Source organism: Haliotis rufescens, unplaced genomic scaffold (assembly GCF_023055435.1).
Source record: "Haliotis rufescens isolate VD_foot unplaced genomic scaffold, xgHalRufe1.0.p SCAF_9, whole genome shotgun sequence".
Taxonomy (NCBI): Eukaryota; Metazoa; Mollusca; class Gastropoda; order Lepetellida; family Haliotidae; genus Haliotis; species Haliotis rufescens.
Genome location: NW_025964383.1, coordinates 41564007 through 41583958, shown reverse-complemented (window position 1 = coordinate 41583958; position 19952 = coordinate 41564007). Strand labels below are relative to the sequence as shown.

Genomic DNA, 19952 nt, shown 5'->3' with positions numbered 1-19952 from the left:
CAAAGTCACGCGCTGGTTTGGAGCTTGAAAATTGAGTAATCTTTAAGACACAAATGCGGTGAGGATGGATTTGAATTCGACTGTTTCCACTTGGTTAATATGCAATCTAATATATATATATATAACACCGATATATTATGATCAGTTGGAATGTTTTCATTTGAAGCGCATTTTATTTCAAGATATAATGGGCGTTTGTCCGTAATCATGGCATTATTATTAAATTACTGCTCCCTCGGGTTTATCCAAAACACAACTTTGAATGGCTCACACGGATCACGAATGTTCGGGACACTTCAGTGCCCCATCGGTTCATCAGACACTCGATGAATTAGAATTTGAGCGGGGAATCTGGTCTGCCGCATTAAATGGAGATCTGACAGAAGTAAAGCGACATCTACTCAAGGATATAGACGCGGACAAAACAGACAAATCGGGCTACACCGCTTTGGTACTTGGGTTTGTACAAAATGTAACCCTCAGGACGACTGATGATAGCTCACTCTCAAATTAGTATAAATAAACATTATTCAGTGGAATAGATTAAACTTGTTTGATATGCATTTTAATTAAATATAATAATTATTATGGGGAAAACTGGAAAACGTGCGGAGCTTCATTTGATTGTGACAAAAATAGAAAACGGAGACAATTTACACAATAAAAACAAATACATGTGCGTTGGTTATGGTCGGTAGAGATGTGCACGTATTGAGTCAAGATGTTAATCGACCAAAAGCCAAGTTGTGTCATGCGGCATTCTTTCTTAATGTTTCAGCATTATGCCAGCAGGAACGGTCACTTGGACGTAGTTCGGACACTAGTGGACGCTGGTGCCCACGTGGATGTGGCCACAAAGTCTGGACAGGCCACGCCCCTTCACCGAGCTGCGTACATGGGTCACACTGACATTGTCAAGTTCCTCTTGAGCCGCAGGGCTAACCCTGTGTCACGTGATTTGGACGAAATGACCCCACTGCACAAGGTGGGCACAATAAATTAGAGCAATTTTAATTTAATTGCGTTTTAAAAATTTACAACCTGTAACAACTCAAGATATCGCCAAAAAGTGTATTTTAATGGAATATTATTGCAAAAGATCAATTGAAATAACAAAATAAATTGCTTCATGATGAGAAAGGCTTGGTTGTGGTATGGTTGTACAGATTGAAGCATGGCGATAATTATTAAAAAATAAATATCGTTATTACATCTTGTCTTGATGTATCACATACGGTGGAAACTTTTAAACATGCCTTATGGACATTCACGTTTGTGTATTACGCCGCTCTCAGCAATATTCCAGCTATATGACAGCGGTCTGTAAAACAATTGAGTCTGGACCAGACAATCCAGTGCTTGACATGATGAACATCGATCCACAATTGGCCCACAATGACATGCATAAACCAAGTCAGCGAACCTGTTTCATGTTGAAGTATTTAAGCTAAAGGTCTACTGGTTGGCTTAAAATGTCCAATAGACTGGACAGCAGAAAGTAAAAATGTTTTGAACACCCACCGAAAACTATCAATACTTAATGTTCGTTTGTTGTTAACGCCACACTCAACAATATTCATGCTCTATGGCGGTGGTCTGTATATAATCGAATCTGGACCAGGCAATCCAGTGATGGATATCATGAGCATCGATCTACGTAATTGGGATACAATGACAGGCATCAACCAAGTCAGCAAGCCTGACTCCGGATCCCGTTAGTCGCCTCTTACGGCAAGAATGGGTTGCTGAAAACCTATTCTACCCCGGATCGTCAGGGGGCTGAGTTTAATGAGACTGGGAAGTTAATGATTAGATAGCTCTTGTAGCAAGGCATATACGGTATTTATCATGATGGAATGGAAATCTAAACCTGTTCTACTTTGGATAATCAAGAATGTACGGGTACCCCTCGTGCGGATTCCGGGTTAGAACAGGTCTCCTGCAAACTATGCCGGTTTGGAGCGGCGATCAAATGGATCGGGTGGTCAGGCTCGGAGATTTGGTTGATTGTGCCCTATGATACGCCGAGGGCATAGATTGGGTATTTGATATTTGAATTGTCTGGTCCAGACTCGATTATTTACACGCCCCGTCATATAACTGGAATAAAATTGAGTGCGGCGTTAAAAAACAAACAAACAAATCCGCTTTAAAGACAAGATACAGACAAGTAATGCATGCACGTTTCTCCCCAGGCATCAGAACGAGGTCGGCACGAGTGCGTGACGATCCTGCTGGAGGCGGCCTCGGTTGCCAGGACTGCACGTGATTCCAGAGGACGCACGCCGTCAGATTGCGCCACTGATGAGGCCATAAAACTCCTGCTTTCCTGACTCGTCACGTTGAAATATTCACACTTTTGCTGTATCTACATTCCGTAGGAAGTCCCAATGACTGTCCACTCCAGAACAGTATATAGTATGTACAATGGAGACGCCGCCAGGCCATACGAGGACTTTCTCCAACTTTAAGGACACCCCAACTGTTAAACTTTGACCTAGTGCTCTTATCGTGGAAAATATCTGAAAACCTATTCAAGACCTCTTTGCAGTATGTGTATATACTGTGTGAGTCAGCATTGAGTGAGGCATGACGAGTGTAATCTGCAGCTTCAGCCTGGCTCCAGTAGCTCTTTGAAATTCTGCTTAATTTCTCGGGGCCCTCAACGAGAATTTTGTTAGTTAAATATGGTGCTCCGAATAAGGATATGTAATATGTTTATTGGTTTTTCTCATCAAAGGATTTTATACATTTTCTTCAAACTTTAACGATTATGAAAATATTTAGTTGTCAATTTCACGCTATTCTGTCATGTGTCGACGCAGCCGTTGCCGATCATCACATGTCTTTTTAATCACACAAGCGCAACCCAAATATCTTCCGACAGAATTTGAAACCATTCACTGTTGCTTCGACAGCCTCCATGGTCTAGTGGATAGAGCGTCTATTGTGAGGGCGGAAGGTCGGTCTTTTTATCACTTGGCCGCGTTGTACCAAAATATGGTAAAAAATTGTACTTCGTATTACCCTGCCTGGCGTTCGGCATTAGGGAATTAAACAAAGACTGGTCATCTTGGAGTCAGTTCCATGTGTCTGATGGGGCATCCGTGTTAGGAAGAGGCGTGGTGTCTCAGTGGGCAAGTTCTATAAAAAAAGGCAAAAGTCCGGACTAGTACACGCGGCTACACATACAAGTGCATGCACATGCTATATAAGTGGAATGACCTAGAACGTGAAGTTAAATACTATTTCAACCTCACCTCTGCGGTTGTTTCGTTGAACTCAGAATCTCATCATCACATCGTCATATGTACCAAACGTAATGTTTGTTTATTTATGTACATATTTCATCAGGGCGTCTCCTGGCCACCAATAATAAAGACACATTAATGCATATTAACCTTTAATTACCGAAGCGTCATGTTGTATTTTGATATGGGTGCGGCTGTTGTTTTGGGGAGTTTGAGGACGACGAGGATCTGACGTCTTCTGAATATAAACGCTGCATTTGGCTTGATTTTTAGGTGGATTCCTCCATATTTTCACAATGTGCTTAGAACTTTGAATCAAGAATCGATTTCAGGATTCAATGAATGCGTTGCTAGTAACAGAACATATCATGCTACACTGGTCAATGGCAGCATGTAGGTCACTAGTCAGGGGTGTTAGGAGAAAGGGGAATTTGGCTGGTTGATTTTGAGGGTTAGATTATCTGATTATTTGTACATATTACTTATCCCCCTTTCGAAACATGACACGGAAACGTCTACGAACACACAAATGACAGTTCTCCGTTGGGGCTTTAAATAAAAGCAAAACAAATTGAGCATACACGCAATTGTAGACACTTTATACATTCAACCCATTTGGTCCCGATGTTATTTCAGGATATCGTTGGCGACTCGTCGATGGAAACATGCCACTGCTGTGACCGGAAATACCCTCCGCTTCAGTCTGTAAGATGCAGTTAAGAAGGTACCCTGCTACATCAGTGCAATGACCTTGAAAGCATCGTTAACCTGCATTTCACCTCATCACAATGTCACGAACAATAGTTTTAGCTATGTATGTGTACTGCAGCAAGCATCAGGCATATGGGTGCGGTGTTGGCAATACACACATATATATACTAGTATATGGCCATATTTGTTTTATTATAATGAACAGCTTTTATTTCATGATACTGCAGATTCACGTACGTTTGAAAAGTCTTTCTTACCATACAACTGACAATATTCAGTTCAATTCAATTCACAATACAGTTTGGCTTCACTCAACATTTTGGGGTACACCGAAGACTTTACGTTTAATTTTAGAAAAAATCAATTTTGAAATTATCCGCGCAAATTTGTTATAATTACAAAAATACTGCTGTGGGGAAGCAAAACAGGACAATAAAGAATATTACGTTCCTGTACACACTTAAATTAATATATTATATGCCCGCTTCAATCACTTTCATCACAATGATAATCATCATATGGCGTATTTTAGTTACAATAATTTCATTTCTACACTTTACATGTAGGCATTTAGATATTTATTTTACAGAGTTGAAGCGAAATATTTAAACACATTTAAGAATTCATTCATTGGAGTATTAACCTTCATAGAGTGAGGACTAAACTGGATGAACGTCGGAGCTTGCACTCACACAAGTGAAAGTGAATTCTTATATTTTTTTTATTACATACCCGTGAAGAGATCACCCGTTTAATAAACATACAGCTGTATTACACATTGTGAAATACCAAAACGCGTGCTCATGTACTCTTGGAACACGTTTCACGAACAAATATTGAAAACTTCCAACATCCCTTGGCTTATTCAACGACATTGCGTGTGGAGATGATAGATCACTGAGAGGAGCTCATGCACACTCGATGACCCCAGCAATCTTGTTGCTAGGCTAACGTCACATGGCATTGTTTCGCCGAAGGATCTTGCAACAAAATTCCACAAATTACGTCATCGGGTATTGTGACGTGATTGTAAACTTTGAGGTGCAAGGACCCGTTCCACAAGGCGATCGTACGGTAGCGCAACGGCACTCGTTGGTCTAAGTTAAAGTATGTGAGTTGCGATAACCTTAACGCTACGATAATTTTGTGGAACGGACGCCTGAATTCTAAAGGTGGACCGTTGTTTGGTATTAAATTCATACGTTTCAACTTTTGACGTGTTTGAAGTATTACTGTGTTAAACTCAATTCGATTATGCCGTGGATCGCGTAGGTGTCAGCATATTCCCACTCAATAGTATAATTCTAAAAAACGTTATAAATGGCCAGTAATAACTAAAATACTAAACTCGCTCCCGTGTAAAACCAATTTTATGAAACTCGTGAATAGTTGTGGTATCTGACGAGCGAAAGCGAGTCAGATACCAGAACAATTCACTCGTTTCATAAAATTGGTATTACACAGGGGCTCGTTTAGTGTTCTATATTTATCATCCAAAACTGGCTCCCACAGGAGATATCGCTTGGGTGAGATCAAGCGATATCTACATTGTAATTGCAGACCACTGTGACGTCATTGGTTACCATGAAGCCACAAAAAATGACATCACTAATAGCTCTGCTTCTGAAGCTGTTAGTATTACTTTTTACACTTAAGACACTGCTTATTACTGTCTACAAAAATTGCAAAAGTTTGAAGAATGATGTTAAATGATAAATAAAATCTCAACAAGCAAGCCTGGGAATTTTTCCACTTTTATAAACTTGTGTTGATATATTTGATATCAAAAGACACTCGGGTGAGATTCTCTATTCATCATATAATGGGTAGGTTTCTCGGCAGGATAAAGCCAACGGATAACAGCGATATCCGTTGGGGTCATATGCGAATAGAGATGCAAATATCAAAGGTCAAGTAGTGACTACTTTCACTGTTTATAAACAAACATGGCGTCGCCCTCGTCATTCGGCGATCGAGTCAGATTTAACCGTCGGGAATCTGGATAAACTACAGAGATAATTGCTTTCATTATTAAAAGAACAGACTAATATACTGAAAATCAGTGTCTTACTGTGACGTAGCTAAAAATTCATTGTTGCAAGGTGTTTTAACATTGTTTTCTATTTAGGCTAATAGTCTTTATTTAAGAAATATCAGGTTTTGCAGCTACACAAATGTCCTCAATTCATCCCCTCAAATGATCCGTCCCTTAGACACAATGGTATGAGACGACACCAGTGTTGGTGTAACGTACATGTAAATATTTGAATTTCCACTGCTCGCCGTAAAAGGCAACCGAATCGGGCAGCCCGTTTGTCGTGTCTTGCGTCCCAGTGTCGGCGGAGGAATAGCTTTCCTTTGCCCAATACACCACTTCGACCCTTACTTCGCCTAGACGGGTGGTAGGATAGGCCCGATCCTATCAATCGGCTGGTCATGTCAAGGCCTGTGCATAAAATTGTGTATGCACATTCGTGATTTATATGCATGTATTGTTTGGTCTTGGCCAGTATATAACATATTTGAACTCACAAATTATTTATGTAACAAATTACTAACTACAAATATTCAATGGAATATTCGAAAATGGAAGTACTATAGACCATTCAGTACGACTAGAATCCTTTGTCACAAATGCTATTGTAAACAAACAACATGTAGTATCTGTTTTCCTCAATCTTGAGAAGGTCTACGATACTACCTGGATTTTGGTTTGGTTTGGCTTGTTGTTTAACGCCGCACTCAGCAATATTCCAGCTTTATGACGGCGGTCTGTAAATAATCGAGTCTGGACCAGACAATCCAGTGATTAATATCATGAGCATCGATCCACGCAACTGGGATCGATGACATGCATCAACCAAGTTAGCGAGCCTGACCACCCGATCCCGTTAGTGGCCTTTTACGGCAAGCATGGGTTGCTGAACACCTATTCTACCCCGGATCGTCACGGGTCGATACTACCTGGAAGTAGGACCGCCTCCGTGGTCTAGTGGTAGAGCGTCCGCCCGGAGAGTGTAAAGTTCGGGGTTCGATCCCCGGCCGCGTCATACCAAAAGACGTTAAAAGATGGTACTTGTTGTAACCCTGTTTGGCGCTCGGCATTAAGGGGCTAAAACAAGGACTGGTCAGCTCAGAGTCAGTATACTGTGTCTGAGTGGGGTATTCATGTTAAGCTGCGGCATGGTATCTCAGTGAGCTAGCACTATAAATCGGCATCAGTCCGGACTAGTACATACTAGTAAACTTTCCTTCTGTTCATGGAAATTCCTGCATTCTGATTAGCTGAATTGGTCACGTGTTATTGCATTCATTTCCCAATGAATGTAAAGAATTCGGCCGCGCCCACCGAGGTGCACTACTTTTATTACTGCGGAATGTCGGGGAATCCCAATATTACAGTCGAGGGAATTCCCTTTCTGCTCACGTGTATCGTCATGCACAGGACATTTAGCGACTTTCATGCATATTCATTGTCCAAACTACCGTTTGAAACCGAAGGCCGAGAATGAATGAAACAGCAAACGTGCAGGCTCGCTCGCCTGTTTTTGTCCCGCCCGCCTCGGTTCAACTTTAATGTCTTCGGGTTTCATTTCTAACTAGCATTTCTCCATCCGTGTTTTACCGTAATCAGGGAAGTAATGTTTGAATCTGGCGGTAACTGACCATGTTATTTGAAACAGCCGCCTTCTCCCGGACATATTTCTTCCGGTTCGTTACAGTCTGACTGTTGCGGGGCGGTCGGGTAGCCTAGTGGTTAAAGCGTTAGCTCGTCACGCCGAAGACCCGGGTTCGATTCCCGACGTGGGTACAATGTGTGAAGCCCATTTCTGGTGTCCCCCGCCGTGATATTGCTGGAATATTGCTAAAAGCGGCGTAAAACCATACTCACTCACTCACTCACTCACTCACTCTTTCACTCACTCACTCACTCACTGTTGCAGTTCTTTTCGCCTCTTGCCTTAATTGACAGGTACAATGAACATTGTTTTGATTCTACTCTCCGTTGAGCTAATGATGGTGTAGGCGTGTCAAGTTATGGGCATTACTTAAACGATCACCTGATTCATGCCACGCCACAGTATGTATTCCTACACCTGTAATGCTTATCAATCTCGTCATTTTTGTCTGTTTTGATATGTACAACTGTTTTTGATTAAACTATTGTAGATAAAACATGTTTTACTTTGTCGAATTTAATTATAGGCATTGACTGTGTATTTGTTTCGGTTCATTGAGATACGAATCGAAAAACCGATGTGCAAACGCTACGCGGATTCATACAGTTTGCACATCGGCTTTTCGATTCATCCTCAATGAACCGAAAAAAACCCATAGTCAATCCTTAAAGTGGCACGCTTATATCAAAAATGAGCGGGCCACTGTAACTTGATAATGCCCTCATATTAATTGACGACGGGCCATTATCACGCCCGTTGTTAGGTGACTATGCTTGTCGCAAGAGGCGACTAACGGGATCGGGTGGTCAGGTTCGCTGACTTGGTTGATGCATGTCATGGTATCTCAATACGATGCTCATGATATCAATCACTGTATTCTCTTGTGTAGACTCGATTATTTATAGACCGCCGTTATATAGCTGGAATATTGCTGAGAGAAACAAAACACAAACAAACGTGCGTATGAATACATAGATAGCCTACATATCGATTAACAAAAAATGGCTGCCAATCAATCAACCCCCATATGAACTGTAAAATGTATTTCCTCTATTACACGCTGGGTTTCTAATACAAGCCATGTATCTAATACAAGCCATGTATCTAATACAAGCCAGGTATCTAATACAAGCCAGGTATCTAATACACGCCGAGACAACGGCTCTCGCGAAATCAATAGACGGCGTATCGCCCAAATGAGGAAATACGGTAGTTTGATATCGGACAGACAGACAGATTGTTTATTTGAGTTTCACCTCACAGAAATAATTACATAAATACATATAAAAGGACATAAAAGTGAGCCACATGTTAAGGGTTACGAGATCTAAATTTGGAGAAGGCAGAGCGGTAAGAACGAGGCATATACATACTTACATAACTGTCACATCCATACCCATCTTTAAACATTCTATACGTACGTAATTTGTTACCACCCGTTCTTCCGCCAGGCTTGCATAACCGTTCATTCCAATCAGACACATAATTTCCCATGCATATATCTGGCAGACGTACAACTACACTTTTCACGCTAACATTCTCAGAAATATTCAGACCAAATTCGTCAGAATGACGTCACATTATCGCGGAAGATATGTTGTCACCCGCCATCTTAGTTCAAGCTCACTCTGGATACATAGGCTTATTACAACCAAGTGACTGTGAAGCAAATGGAACCGGATAGTTGTTGAGGTTAGTTCATTTTTCAAAGCAGTCTCTGCTAGTTGTTATGCCTCTGTATGAGAACGCGTGCTGTGCGCTCTCACATATATTTGGGTAACCTTAGAACATAAAGTTGAGAATTTAAATCACAGAGTTGATGGCGACAGTTCCAGTATTTATTCTTGAGCAGATGTTATGTAGATACATTCAATACAAAATTTCACGTTATTACAATAATAAAGATGTACATAAGATATTGTATAATATTACAATTTAACATTTAATCAATGAATATTCATGAGAGAATAAGCTTATAGAGTTGATAATTGATTGTTGGGGGAATTAGCATGGTAGTGTTGACAATGGCGGGAAGATGACTGGCTACAGTTGATATCATTTACATAAATTTATTACAATTAACTGGATACTGAAAGTAGAAAGGACATAATTAAACTCGAGACTAAGCACATACACATAAGATTACACAGATATACAGACTACCACCTTTGCATCTATCAAGATTATGAACATTTATGTATATTAATAATATTGGCTGAGATATGTACACATTCAAACAGCTGGAGGCTTACGATAGGTATTGCCCTTTGCATTTCCTTAAACTAACCTTTTTACAATATTATTAATAATACTCACATTAACGATAAATGTGCGGTAACTCAACAATGTTGAGGTCGGTATAATACATTTAAAATACAACTATTCACAACAAAGTGTGACATACAATTAATGATAATTGTTAGCAGTATTATAAAAATATGAACAACATTTTATAATTAATTGCAACAACACTGAATAGAACGTGATCAACACAAACATTCCAAATAATTACTTACATTTTACAACGACAACATAAATACAGAATTACCTGCACTCAGTTCAAGTGAGATAACTTTACTGCATATTTAAACAGAGTTGTTTGGTCTAACTTCAAACATTTCTAAACAATAACTACACATGTAAATATTTTGAACAAGGGAAACCAGCTTATCTTAGAACATAAAGTTGAGAATATAAATCACAGAGTTGATGGCGACAGTTCCAGTATTTATTCTTGAGCAGATGTGATACCAAATGGGCATCTGCTAGGTTTTACATAGTCGAGAGGCCGAGGAACTGGAACTGCGCCTTTACTGTTATTGGTCCAAAGTATGTAACACCAATTACGTTTGTTTCACCAGTCTGAAACCTAAACATTTTGTGAAGTATTTTCAACGACAATATATTTTTTCTATTAAATTCCAGGCCCCAAACCTCCCCAGAATATAAAATGGTCAACCCCTTACCATGTCTGTCCTTCTTATTTTGACAGACAGACAGACAGACAGACAAATTTATTCGGTACTTCAGGCCACCGGCCCATAATACAATGGAAATATACTGTATATATATCTGCATGCTGAGTAGATTTAATAATGATTTACCGTTCCACACTGTGTTTCCTTTCGATGTTCATGACTTGAGAGAGAAATTTTCCTAAACCTTTTATAGTTTGTTCGTTTTCAGCTGACATAAGTCTTATAAAATTCTCAATAGAGGGAGGGGTAACGAGACGCTTGGGAAAAGAGTTTCTTCTTGCTCTAGAATACTGGTCACAAATCATAAGAACATGGAATTCATCTTCTACATGGTTATGTCCCTTTGAAAAACTCTTTTAAACTCTTCTGCAGCACTATGGTAAAGGTCTGTTAAAGCATCTACGCTGTCTTCTACATTTTCTTCAATCTGTTTGTATATACTATCACAATATGTTAAAAAGAGATCTTGGAAATTCACCATAAATGATTTACTGTTATATGGGCACCATGTATACTTGGTCCATCTTTCTTGCTGAGGTGAATCTTGATGGTTTTCATAACCAATATGACTATTATTAAAAACATTGGGGTTGCTGTTGGATTCCTCAGAGTAATTAAGTGGAAAGTCAATAGTACAGTAAAGAGGAAGTAATTAGATTCATCTCTCTCATGAACACCAAAGGAGCTAAAATGTGGAAATAAATCTGTACTTGCCAGAAAATAGTCCACCACACTGGCACCATTGTGAGTGATACAAGTAAAGTTCCCATCCATATCATCAAATAGCCGCCCGTTTAGTACATGGACATCATGTGTGCAACATAATTCTGCTAGTTTGACACCATAACTGTTGTATCGAGTGTTATCCTTTGTTTTACGGGGAATATCAAACCCATCAGTTGGAGAGTCATCACTGTTCTCCTGGATGAAGTTGAGATCATCAGCTGGGATATAACCCAGAAATGTATGCATCCTTGCATTGAAATATCCAGCAAGTAGTAGGTAATGATTGTTATAGATATTTATGATTGTCTCGTTCAGGGTTTGCTTCCCATTGCGTAATCGATGAGCTCATGTGATAAGTATATCGTCTGCTTCAGTGATATCCAATTATTCCTCGAACTCTCGAACTTTGCGCTCCGAAGTTTCCCATGTTTCGTTCTTATCTTCCTGAAGTCCATGGAACAGAAGGTTATTCCGCCTTGTTCCGAGATTCTAAGACATCAAGTCGGTCTCTCATCGCACTGATCTGTTGATGGAGTACTTTATTATCATCACGAAGCTGAGCGATTTCGTCTCGTTGTTCCCATAGCTCAGCCGCCATTTTGTCGACTTTCATGTCCATTGTCGGTACACGCTCGTTCACTGTTTTAATATCAGTTTTTAGATCTTGAGAGAAAGCCCTCACAATGAGATGATCCGAGATCTGCTCGTGTGTCTCCTCGTCTTCCAAGGTCTCCACCAAATCCCAACCCCTGGCGTGATTGGTGTAGAGTAGGTCGAGGATGTGTTCAGTGTCAGCTGCCCCTTCCTTTCTTAGAGTTCTGGTTCTTACGTAGTTGGTGAGACCAGGCAATGTCACTTTACTGTGATTCAGGTCTCCACCGACTATAATGGTCTGGCTCAAATCTATTTCTCCAGCACTCTCTTGTGCCGACGATATGAAATTGTTGTTCCAAATCGTTCGTTTTTTTTTCATGACATTACCCTTGGGGTGTACACTGTAAATACACACCGCCAACCATCTCACGTCTCTGAACACGAAGGTCACCCCTAACGCTTCGGCCATCTTAGTGGCGTCGTTGTATACCAATGTTGCATCAGTACAGCCTGCATCTGACAGATAGATCGCCGCACCCCCTCTTTCGTTCCCTGATTCATGCTTATTTCGATCCTGAAAGAAACCTTTGTACCCAGTTATGTTCCTTTGAGTATGTTTATCCGTGTACCACGTCTCGGACACCAGAATGACGTGCGCCCTTTTGAGATCACCATTAAGACGACGCTGTAGGGTCGACTTGTTTTTGCGTAGGGACCGCGCATTCACGACCAATGCATTGGGCACAATAGGCGTAGCTGAAACACATGTATCAAAGAGAACCGTTGGATCCAACAATATATACAAGCGTCAAAAAGTAACTGTGATCAGTATAAAGTGGTGTAAATGTTATGTTATTAAAAGTAACGACATAATATACGGTCATTAGTCTGATCAATGTTTTATCATTACAAATGCATTAACAAAACCCATACTGGGTAACAGGGGACAGTGGTACGCTCTAAAAGAGGGATGGTGAAGAACTCAATTAACAATGCCAATAATGGGCGCGACCACCATTTGCATTGATACAGGCGAGGCACCAGACAGCCTGTGACAGGTTCTAATTGTCACTCAGAGATTGGACCATTTGAGCTAGCGTTACCGGCTGGCTCTGGTCCTGATGTAGGTATCGCTCTATCTCATCTTGGACATGTTCTATGGGGAGAGAGGTTTGGTGAAACTGTCGGCCATTGCAGTACAGCAGTGTTATGTTACCTCTAAACGTCTGTTTTAACAGGTGCAACGTGTAGGTGGGCATTATCCACCGCACACTGACGTAACTTCCCTGCATTTGAAGGGTCGTCCAGGTAGCGTACGCTTTTCAAATTGACAAGATGAGATGTGTTCTCCTATGAGTTTTGGTGCCACCCCATACCATTACACTTCAACCGCAAACTGACGACGTTCAGTAACGCAAGCTTCGCCCAAACGTTCTGCTAGAAGCCTGTAGACCCTTGCACGACCATCAGATGTCAAGATGAAACCTGGACTCATACGTGAACAGTATATACTGTCCCCATCTTGTTTTCTTAACCCCAGATGCTGTCTACACCAAACAAGGCGTGCCTGACGGAGACGTGCGAGCAAAATTGGTTCCATCGCTGGACATCCCCCTACCGGTTGCATAAGGTTCTGCCACTAAATGGTCTCAACCCAGGAATTAGCTGAGCCGTTAATGCAGCAGTTTGATATCGATTCCATAGATGCACGAACAGTATATGGTTGTCGTCACACGTGGACGATCAGCCCCTGGCAAGTCATGAGTGTTGTCCTGCTGTAGATAACGTCTCCTGGGAGATGATGTTGTATTTCGATGAACAATAACATGTCTGGAAAATTCTTTTCTCGCCATTCCTCTCGCCATTGACGTTGATTTTCAGCAAGCCGTGACATTGCAAGAGCATTATTTACAGTAAAACGCAAGTGTCTCAGGAGCACCTGATAGTAAAACAATCATTGTGTGCTGTTTACATAAAAAGGAAAACACGTGTGTGAGTATTAGAAACGCATGCACATGCCTTAAAGTCGAGAAGATGTATTCATGAATATGGAGTGAAAGTTACGTTATAATATTTCAGAATAAAAATATATTTAAGTGAGCTTTATAAAAGAGCACAATCTCTTTTTTCCGTGTGTATATATGCATATGGGTTCATAGACGAAATATTATACTCATGATTCCAGCAATACTTTAATTCAAATTATTCTTTTTATCGTGTTGGTGTCTTGTCCTCTCAGGAGGAGACATGAAGAGAAGTAAAGATCCAATATTTAGTAGTAAATAATGGTCTCTTTACAATGTATATTCTCATAAGGCACTTGAGACACACTGTGTGGTTCAGTGCTACAAAGATATTTCGTGAATAGCGAGTGAATGAGTTTGATTTTACGCCGCTTTTAGCAATATTCCAGCAATATCAAGGCGGGGGACACCAGAAATGGGCTTCACACATTGTACCCATGTCGGGAATCGAACCCGGGTCTTCTGCGTGACGTGATGAACGACCGCTTTAACCACTAGGCTACCCGACCCCTCTCAGGATTAAATGCTGTTTTATGTGTATGCATCATCAATTAACTTAATTGAGACATTTAAGCAAACCTCTTATGTCGAATGAGGTACTAGTCAATGTGCCCTGAGTATTATTTTGAATTTACACGTCTTTGATTGTATTTAGCTTGTAAAGCAGACTGTGAATCGTTATCCAGGGCGAGGTCAGCAAATATGTCGGTAACACCTTCCACAGCTTTCTTGTCTGTGTCATTCCCTGGAGGCTTCTTCTTGAGATTGTCATCAGATTTGGGCTCCTCGTTGTCTTTTGTTGACACTGCTGAAGTATGGACGGCATGTGAAGTGTCAAGATTCTCGCTAACCATTTTATTTGAACCAACTTCTTCATGATTTGTCTCTTCAAACTTACCAAAACACATTCAGTCGGACCCCATTATCTCCAACCTAGCAGGGCCGATTTCTCTGCTGGAGGCGACAAAAGGATCGGGTGGTCATGATCGCTAACTTGATTGATGCATGTCATTGCATTTAAATGCGGGGATTGATGCTCATGACAAACAATTGGAACACAATAACCACAATCCTTCAATCAATACAATCAAGGAAGAACTTTATTTATATTCACAGAAAGTGTTTGTGACAAGTGGAATTAATACCATATGGATTCTTAAAAATCCAAAGGTTTTGCTTGACTTTATGCAATCTCAGAAAAGAACCAAGTTCCATTCTGTCGTTCCAACATTATTATTTTATCAACTTTGTACCTTACTATTCAACGTGACAAACTTAAGACCAAATTTCATTCCTTGATTCATGGGCTTTTGATACAAAACATGGTGATCAGATACAGGTAAGTACCTGTACTCAGAGATCCAGGGCAATTTGTCAAAAATGAAAGCAAATGCCATCTGAAGTTTACTGAGAAAACAATACGGGAAATGCTGGACTACCCCGTTGATAACATGTTCCTTATTACAAAAAACCAGTCACTGCTTAGTCTGCCTATATACAACAAAGTGCCCCTCTCAGCTGAAGCATGTTTCTTCACAGCTTGGATATTGTGAGTAGCGTAAAGTGGCTTTTTCAGGAAGTGATGTCATGTTTTTCCTCGTGTCTATTCACGATGTTAAGATTACCATTACAATTGAATTACAATATATAATACAATATTTATATGGCTTGGTTTGGTTTGTTGTTTAACGCCGCACTCAGCAATATTCCAGCTATATGACGGCGGTCTGTAAAATAATCGAGTCTGGACCAGACAATCCAGTGATTAATATCATGAGCATCGATGCACGCAATTGGGATCGATGACATGTATCAACCAAGTCAGCGAGCCTGACCACCCGATCCCGTTAGTCGCCTTTTCGGACAAGCATAGTCACCTTTTACGGGCCTACAATATAAGTACATAATTAGTTGAATAATTGGTTTAAATTACTCAAAACTGTTCATGTGGCAAATGCCAACTTCGAGATAAAGGTAGACAATTCTATAGTTAGTTCGAGATAACACTGTGTATTTATATCTCGTATTCTAGATAAGCAGGTAAATTTATATATATTAATATATTGAGGCGTTTGGGGCCGGAATAGGTTCGAGATATCTGTACATTCGAGATGATGGGGTTCGAGATAACGAGGTTCGACTGTACCTAATCAATCTCAAACTGAGAGTTAAACTTTGTTTTTATTCGTAGCTGTAATGAGCAAATTGCAAAGATAAAAATTCCTGACTTTACATAGCATGTGTTACAGTAAATATAATGGAATAAATTGTATCTCAAGTTAATACATTATGTGGACAATGTGTGTGTGTTTGTTGCTTTGTTGCTTAACGGCACATTCCACACTTGTCCAGTTGTATTACGACGACCATGTGGTCAATGCTTATATTGCGAATAAAAACTTGAATTGAAATAGAAAATCTAACTGTCAGCTTACGAGCCTCATTATCCTCATTCTGCTTTTCCTTTTTTTCCTTTTCCATAGTTCCCTACGGTTCAGCATGGGCCATGTCGTTTTGTTTAATTTGTTCTTCAAGTCTTTCGTATGGCTGAAAACATAAACCTTGTCGGTAAAACACATAAGCATCCGTTTCGTGTACACCCCCCCACCCCCCACCCCCCACCACCCCCCACCCCCACCCCCACCCCCCACACCCCAGATGGTGCAGTTTGGCAGTTTGTGACATTTTATACTAGTCTGGCAAAATCTATTTCTGTGTTAATATAAAAAAATAATAATATGTGTCCTACTATCGAAGGTGTCGATCTTAAATTCACCACTATTGTGATATAATATAAAGGACATAATACACTCAAAAGCAAAAACAAAGAGAATCGGTCAAAACAAATTACTGTCTTTGATGGAATTATGCCATATGGAAAGAACAATGCCTGAAGATGCGGTAACAAGCAACAGTCCAGATAAAGAGGGCTCCTGTCATATGCAAAATGAATCATGTCACACGAGAGGTTCAGAGGCAGGCCCAGATAGATAGACTGTGTCCACCTTGTGCATTGATTGAGGCCTTAAACCTAAGCCTAACTGAGGCCACTACACGTTAAAGAAAGGCCTCCGAAATGGCATTCCATATATGACATTTCAGAGACACAACACCAGGAAGAAATGTAGCTTCGAATTAGTAGTATAACTAAAATACAACAACTGTCATAGAGCAATATTCCTATGAAAATAAATTGGGTTCAACACACGAAAGTTATGTATGAAACATATTTCTGAAATGCATTAATATATAAAACTTCAATATCTCAAATTTGAGGGTATGTAAGTCATATCGTGCGATATAATGGAGAAAATACTTCGTGAAACGTATTTGTTTTTGCCAAAACCCATGTTTGACCAGCTAAAATGAAACCCGAAATCATATATGCCTGTTCCTTCCTTGATAACCTCACCGTTTCCCGAACACCGGATACCATCACTATTTGATAGTGATTTATAAACACATGCTCATGATATAGATGGAATCGTACAATCGACAATCGAGATTTCATGTGGCGATGGAAAGGATTTTGTCGTTTATATTTGAACAGCCTCATATCTACACGAACACAAACACTGAACTCAATAGATAAAGTAAACATATATAACATTATGTCTCTGAACACATTAATGGCTTCAAACACAATGCTTCAACAAAATGTACACATGAACAATCTATTATCAGCCAGAGTGTTCAATATACATGAAATAACTTTGATATCACGAAAGAGGTTCACAGCAATAGACCGCCTGATATTGCCGCCGTCATGTTCAACAGTGAAGCAATCTAGAACATCAGTAACGAGTAAGTTGAAACATGATAGTGTTCATAACAGCGACATATATCACACCTGACTAAATCGCCATGACATATCACTATCGGACGGTAAAGCTAGAGTTTGTGATGTGTCCCAACATGCATGATATGCGGTGATAGGAATGCAGTCTGATGGCATTCCTTGGGCTGGTAGCTTCTTTATATATGTTCAACCAAAGTCATCAAGCTACATGCACTACAATCACATACATGTGTCAAATAAATAATCATTTGTAATAGGAAACAACATGATCACACTTCGTAAATAACGACAGAACCATGCAACATGTATCTTCGTGATCCACGAATATATAAAGTGACCATCAGGGAGTTATAATTTATATTTTAGTCATAAAGAGACGGAATGACACTTAAATAGGCTCAGACATCCCACAAACCATCACTCTTTGCTCAAATTAAATTAACTTTATTAATTATCCATCAATTATCAATCATTTATTTATGAGTGAGTGAGTAAAGATAGTTGATATGTTTGCTATATTTATATTTCATTTCATTTTTGAGAGTCTATAATACAACACACCTGTACTACAATACAACTTACACGTACCACGATACACATATATGTACAACGGTAAAGAACACATGTACCATAACACAGTACACCTGTTCCACGACATAACGCGTCTGTGCCACTATAAAACACATGTACCACGGTACAACACACCTGGACCACAGTACAACACATGTACTATCATACAACATACCTATATATGATAAATATGTTCCAAGATACAAGACACATCTACTACAACACAACACAATTGTACCCTGATACAACACATCTGTTCCACAATACTTATACCACACTTATACTACGGTACAACACACCTGGATCACAGTACAGCACACCTGTACCACAGTACAACACGTGTACTATCATACAACATACCTATATATGATACATATGTTCCAAGATACAAGACAAATCTACTAAAACACAACATACCAGTTCCACGGTACGGCACACCTCTTGTACAATGCAACATATATGTACAAGTATTACAATACAGCACACGTGCACTACAACACACCGCACGTGCACAACACTCCTTGGGTGCTGCATGTCATCGTAATCCAAGTGCTTAGATCGATGCTCATGATGTCAGGCACTGAATTGTCTGGTCCAGACAAGATTATTTACAGATCGACGTCATGTAGCCGACTATTGTGAATGCGGCGTTAAACAACAAACAAATAATACCATGTTACAACACACCTGTTCCATTATACAATACACCTGTACCATGTGACAAGATACCTGTATTTCGGTACAAGAGAGTAAACAACGGTACAGCCGACATGAAACGCAGAACAACAGGGCCCAGTTGCACAAAGCAATCTTAGCGCTGCGACTGTCGTAGGCCCATGTTAAAGTATGGGAGTACCGTTCACCTTAGCCGTAACATAGTTTTATGAAACGGGCCAGGTCAGAAACTGCCCAAAGGCAAAGCGAGAGCATATGTTGCTGAAGACCAATTCTAATCACCAGCTCACAGCGACCTGTAAGCAATCGATTCTTGGACAGGGAGTGTTTCAATGCCGTTCAGGTATACGAAGCACAATCAGACATGGTCAGATACTGTACCTACCCTCTCACAACGCCCTGTAAACAATCGAGTCTGAGAAAGGCAGTGTTAGTGCAAGATTAGTGCCAGCAAATGTGAATCGAATCATCCAGAACTCATTTCAAGTTATTTTTCTATATTATATTTCCATAATAGTCTAGTGGTACCTAATTACACAGGAAAGGAAAACTGGCACCTACCTTTCAAACCAAAATGTGAACGCGCGAAATAATTTGTTCAGCTGTATAACATGTACAAGCATGTACCTCGTTGCAGTGAAAAATGCGCGGTGATTATATATCGATCCCATAACCACCCACTGACAGATGTTTGTCACCCGACGGAATGCGTATTAATTGTCGCTTTGGGTTGTCCCAGTTAGAGCTGTGACGTCATTACTTGTGAATATGAACATTGATACTGAGTTGGAAATCTACACATTGCGTGCTGAAAGTGACTCTTGGGCAATGTTGGGGTACTAAGCAATATAAGGAGTTGATGATAATGATAAAGACTGGGTTTTATATCATGAAAATAAATATGTCGAGTATTGTGATTATTATTATAATGATAAAAGTGGCAA

General features: G+C 40.1%; 1 protein-coding gene across 1 annotated transcript; it reads left to right on the top strand.

Annotated features, from left to right (window-relative positions):
• The first annotated feature begins 231 nt into the window (after positions 1 to 231).
• Positions 232 to 3405, top strand: LOC124111082 (ankyrin repeat domain-containing protein 39-like). The gene is made up of 3 exons (XM_046470655.2): positions 232 to 451; positions 779 to 985; positions 2196 to 3405. The coding sequence occupies exons 1-3, from the start codon at positions 263 to 265 to the stop codon at positions 2331 to 2333; spliced, it is 534 nt and encodes a 177-aa protein (XP_046326611.2). The 5' UTR covers positions 232 to 262; the 3' UTR covers positions 2334 to 3405.
• Positions 3406 to 19952: the final 16547 nt, after the last annotated feature.

Excerpts from the sequence above, each read along its gene's own strand:
- LOC124111082 (XM_046470655.2), top strand. The coding sequence starts at position 263 with ATGGCTCACACGGATCACGAATGTTCGGGACACTTCAGTGCCCCATCG. Across the intron at positions 452-778 it reads AATCGGGCTACACCGCTTTG|CATTATGCCAGCAGGAACGG; the intron begins GTACTTGGGTTT and ends TTAATGTTTCAG. Across the intron at positions 986-2,195 it reads AAATGACCCCACTGCACAAG|GCATCAGAACGAGGTCGGCA; the intron begins GTGGGCACAATA and ends GTTTCTCCCCAG.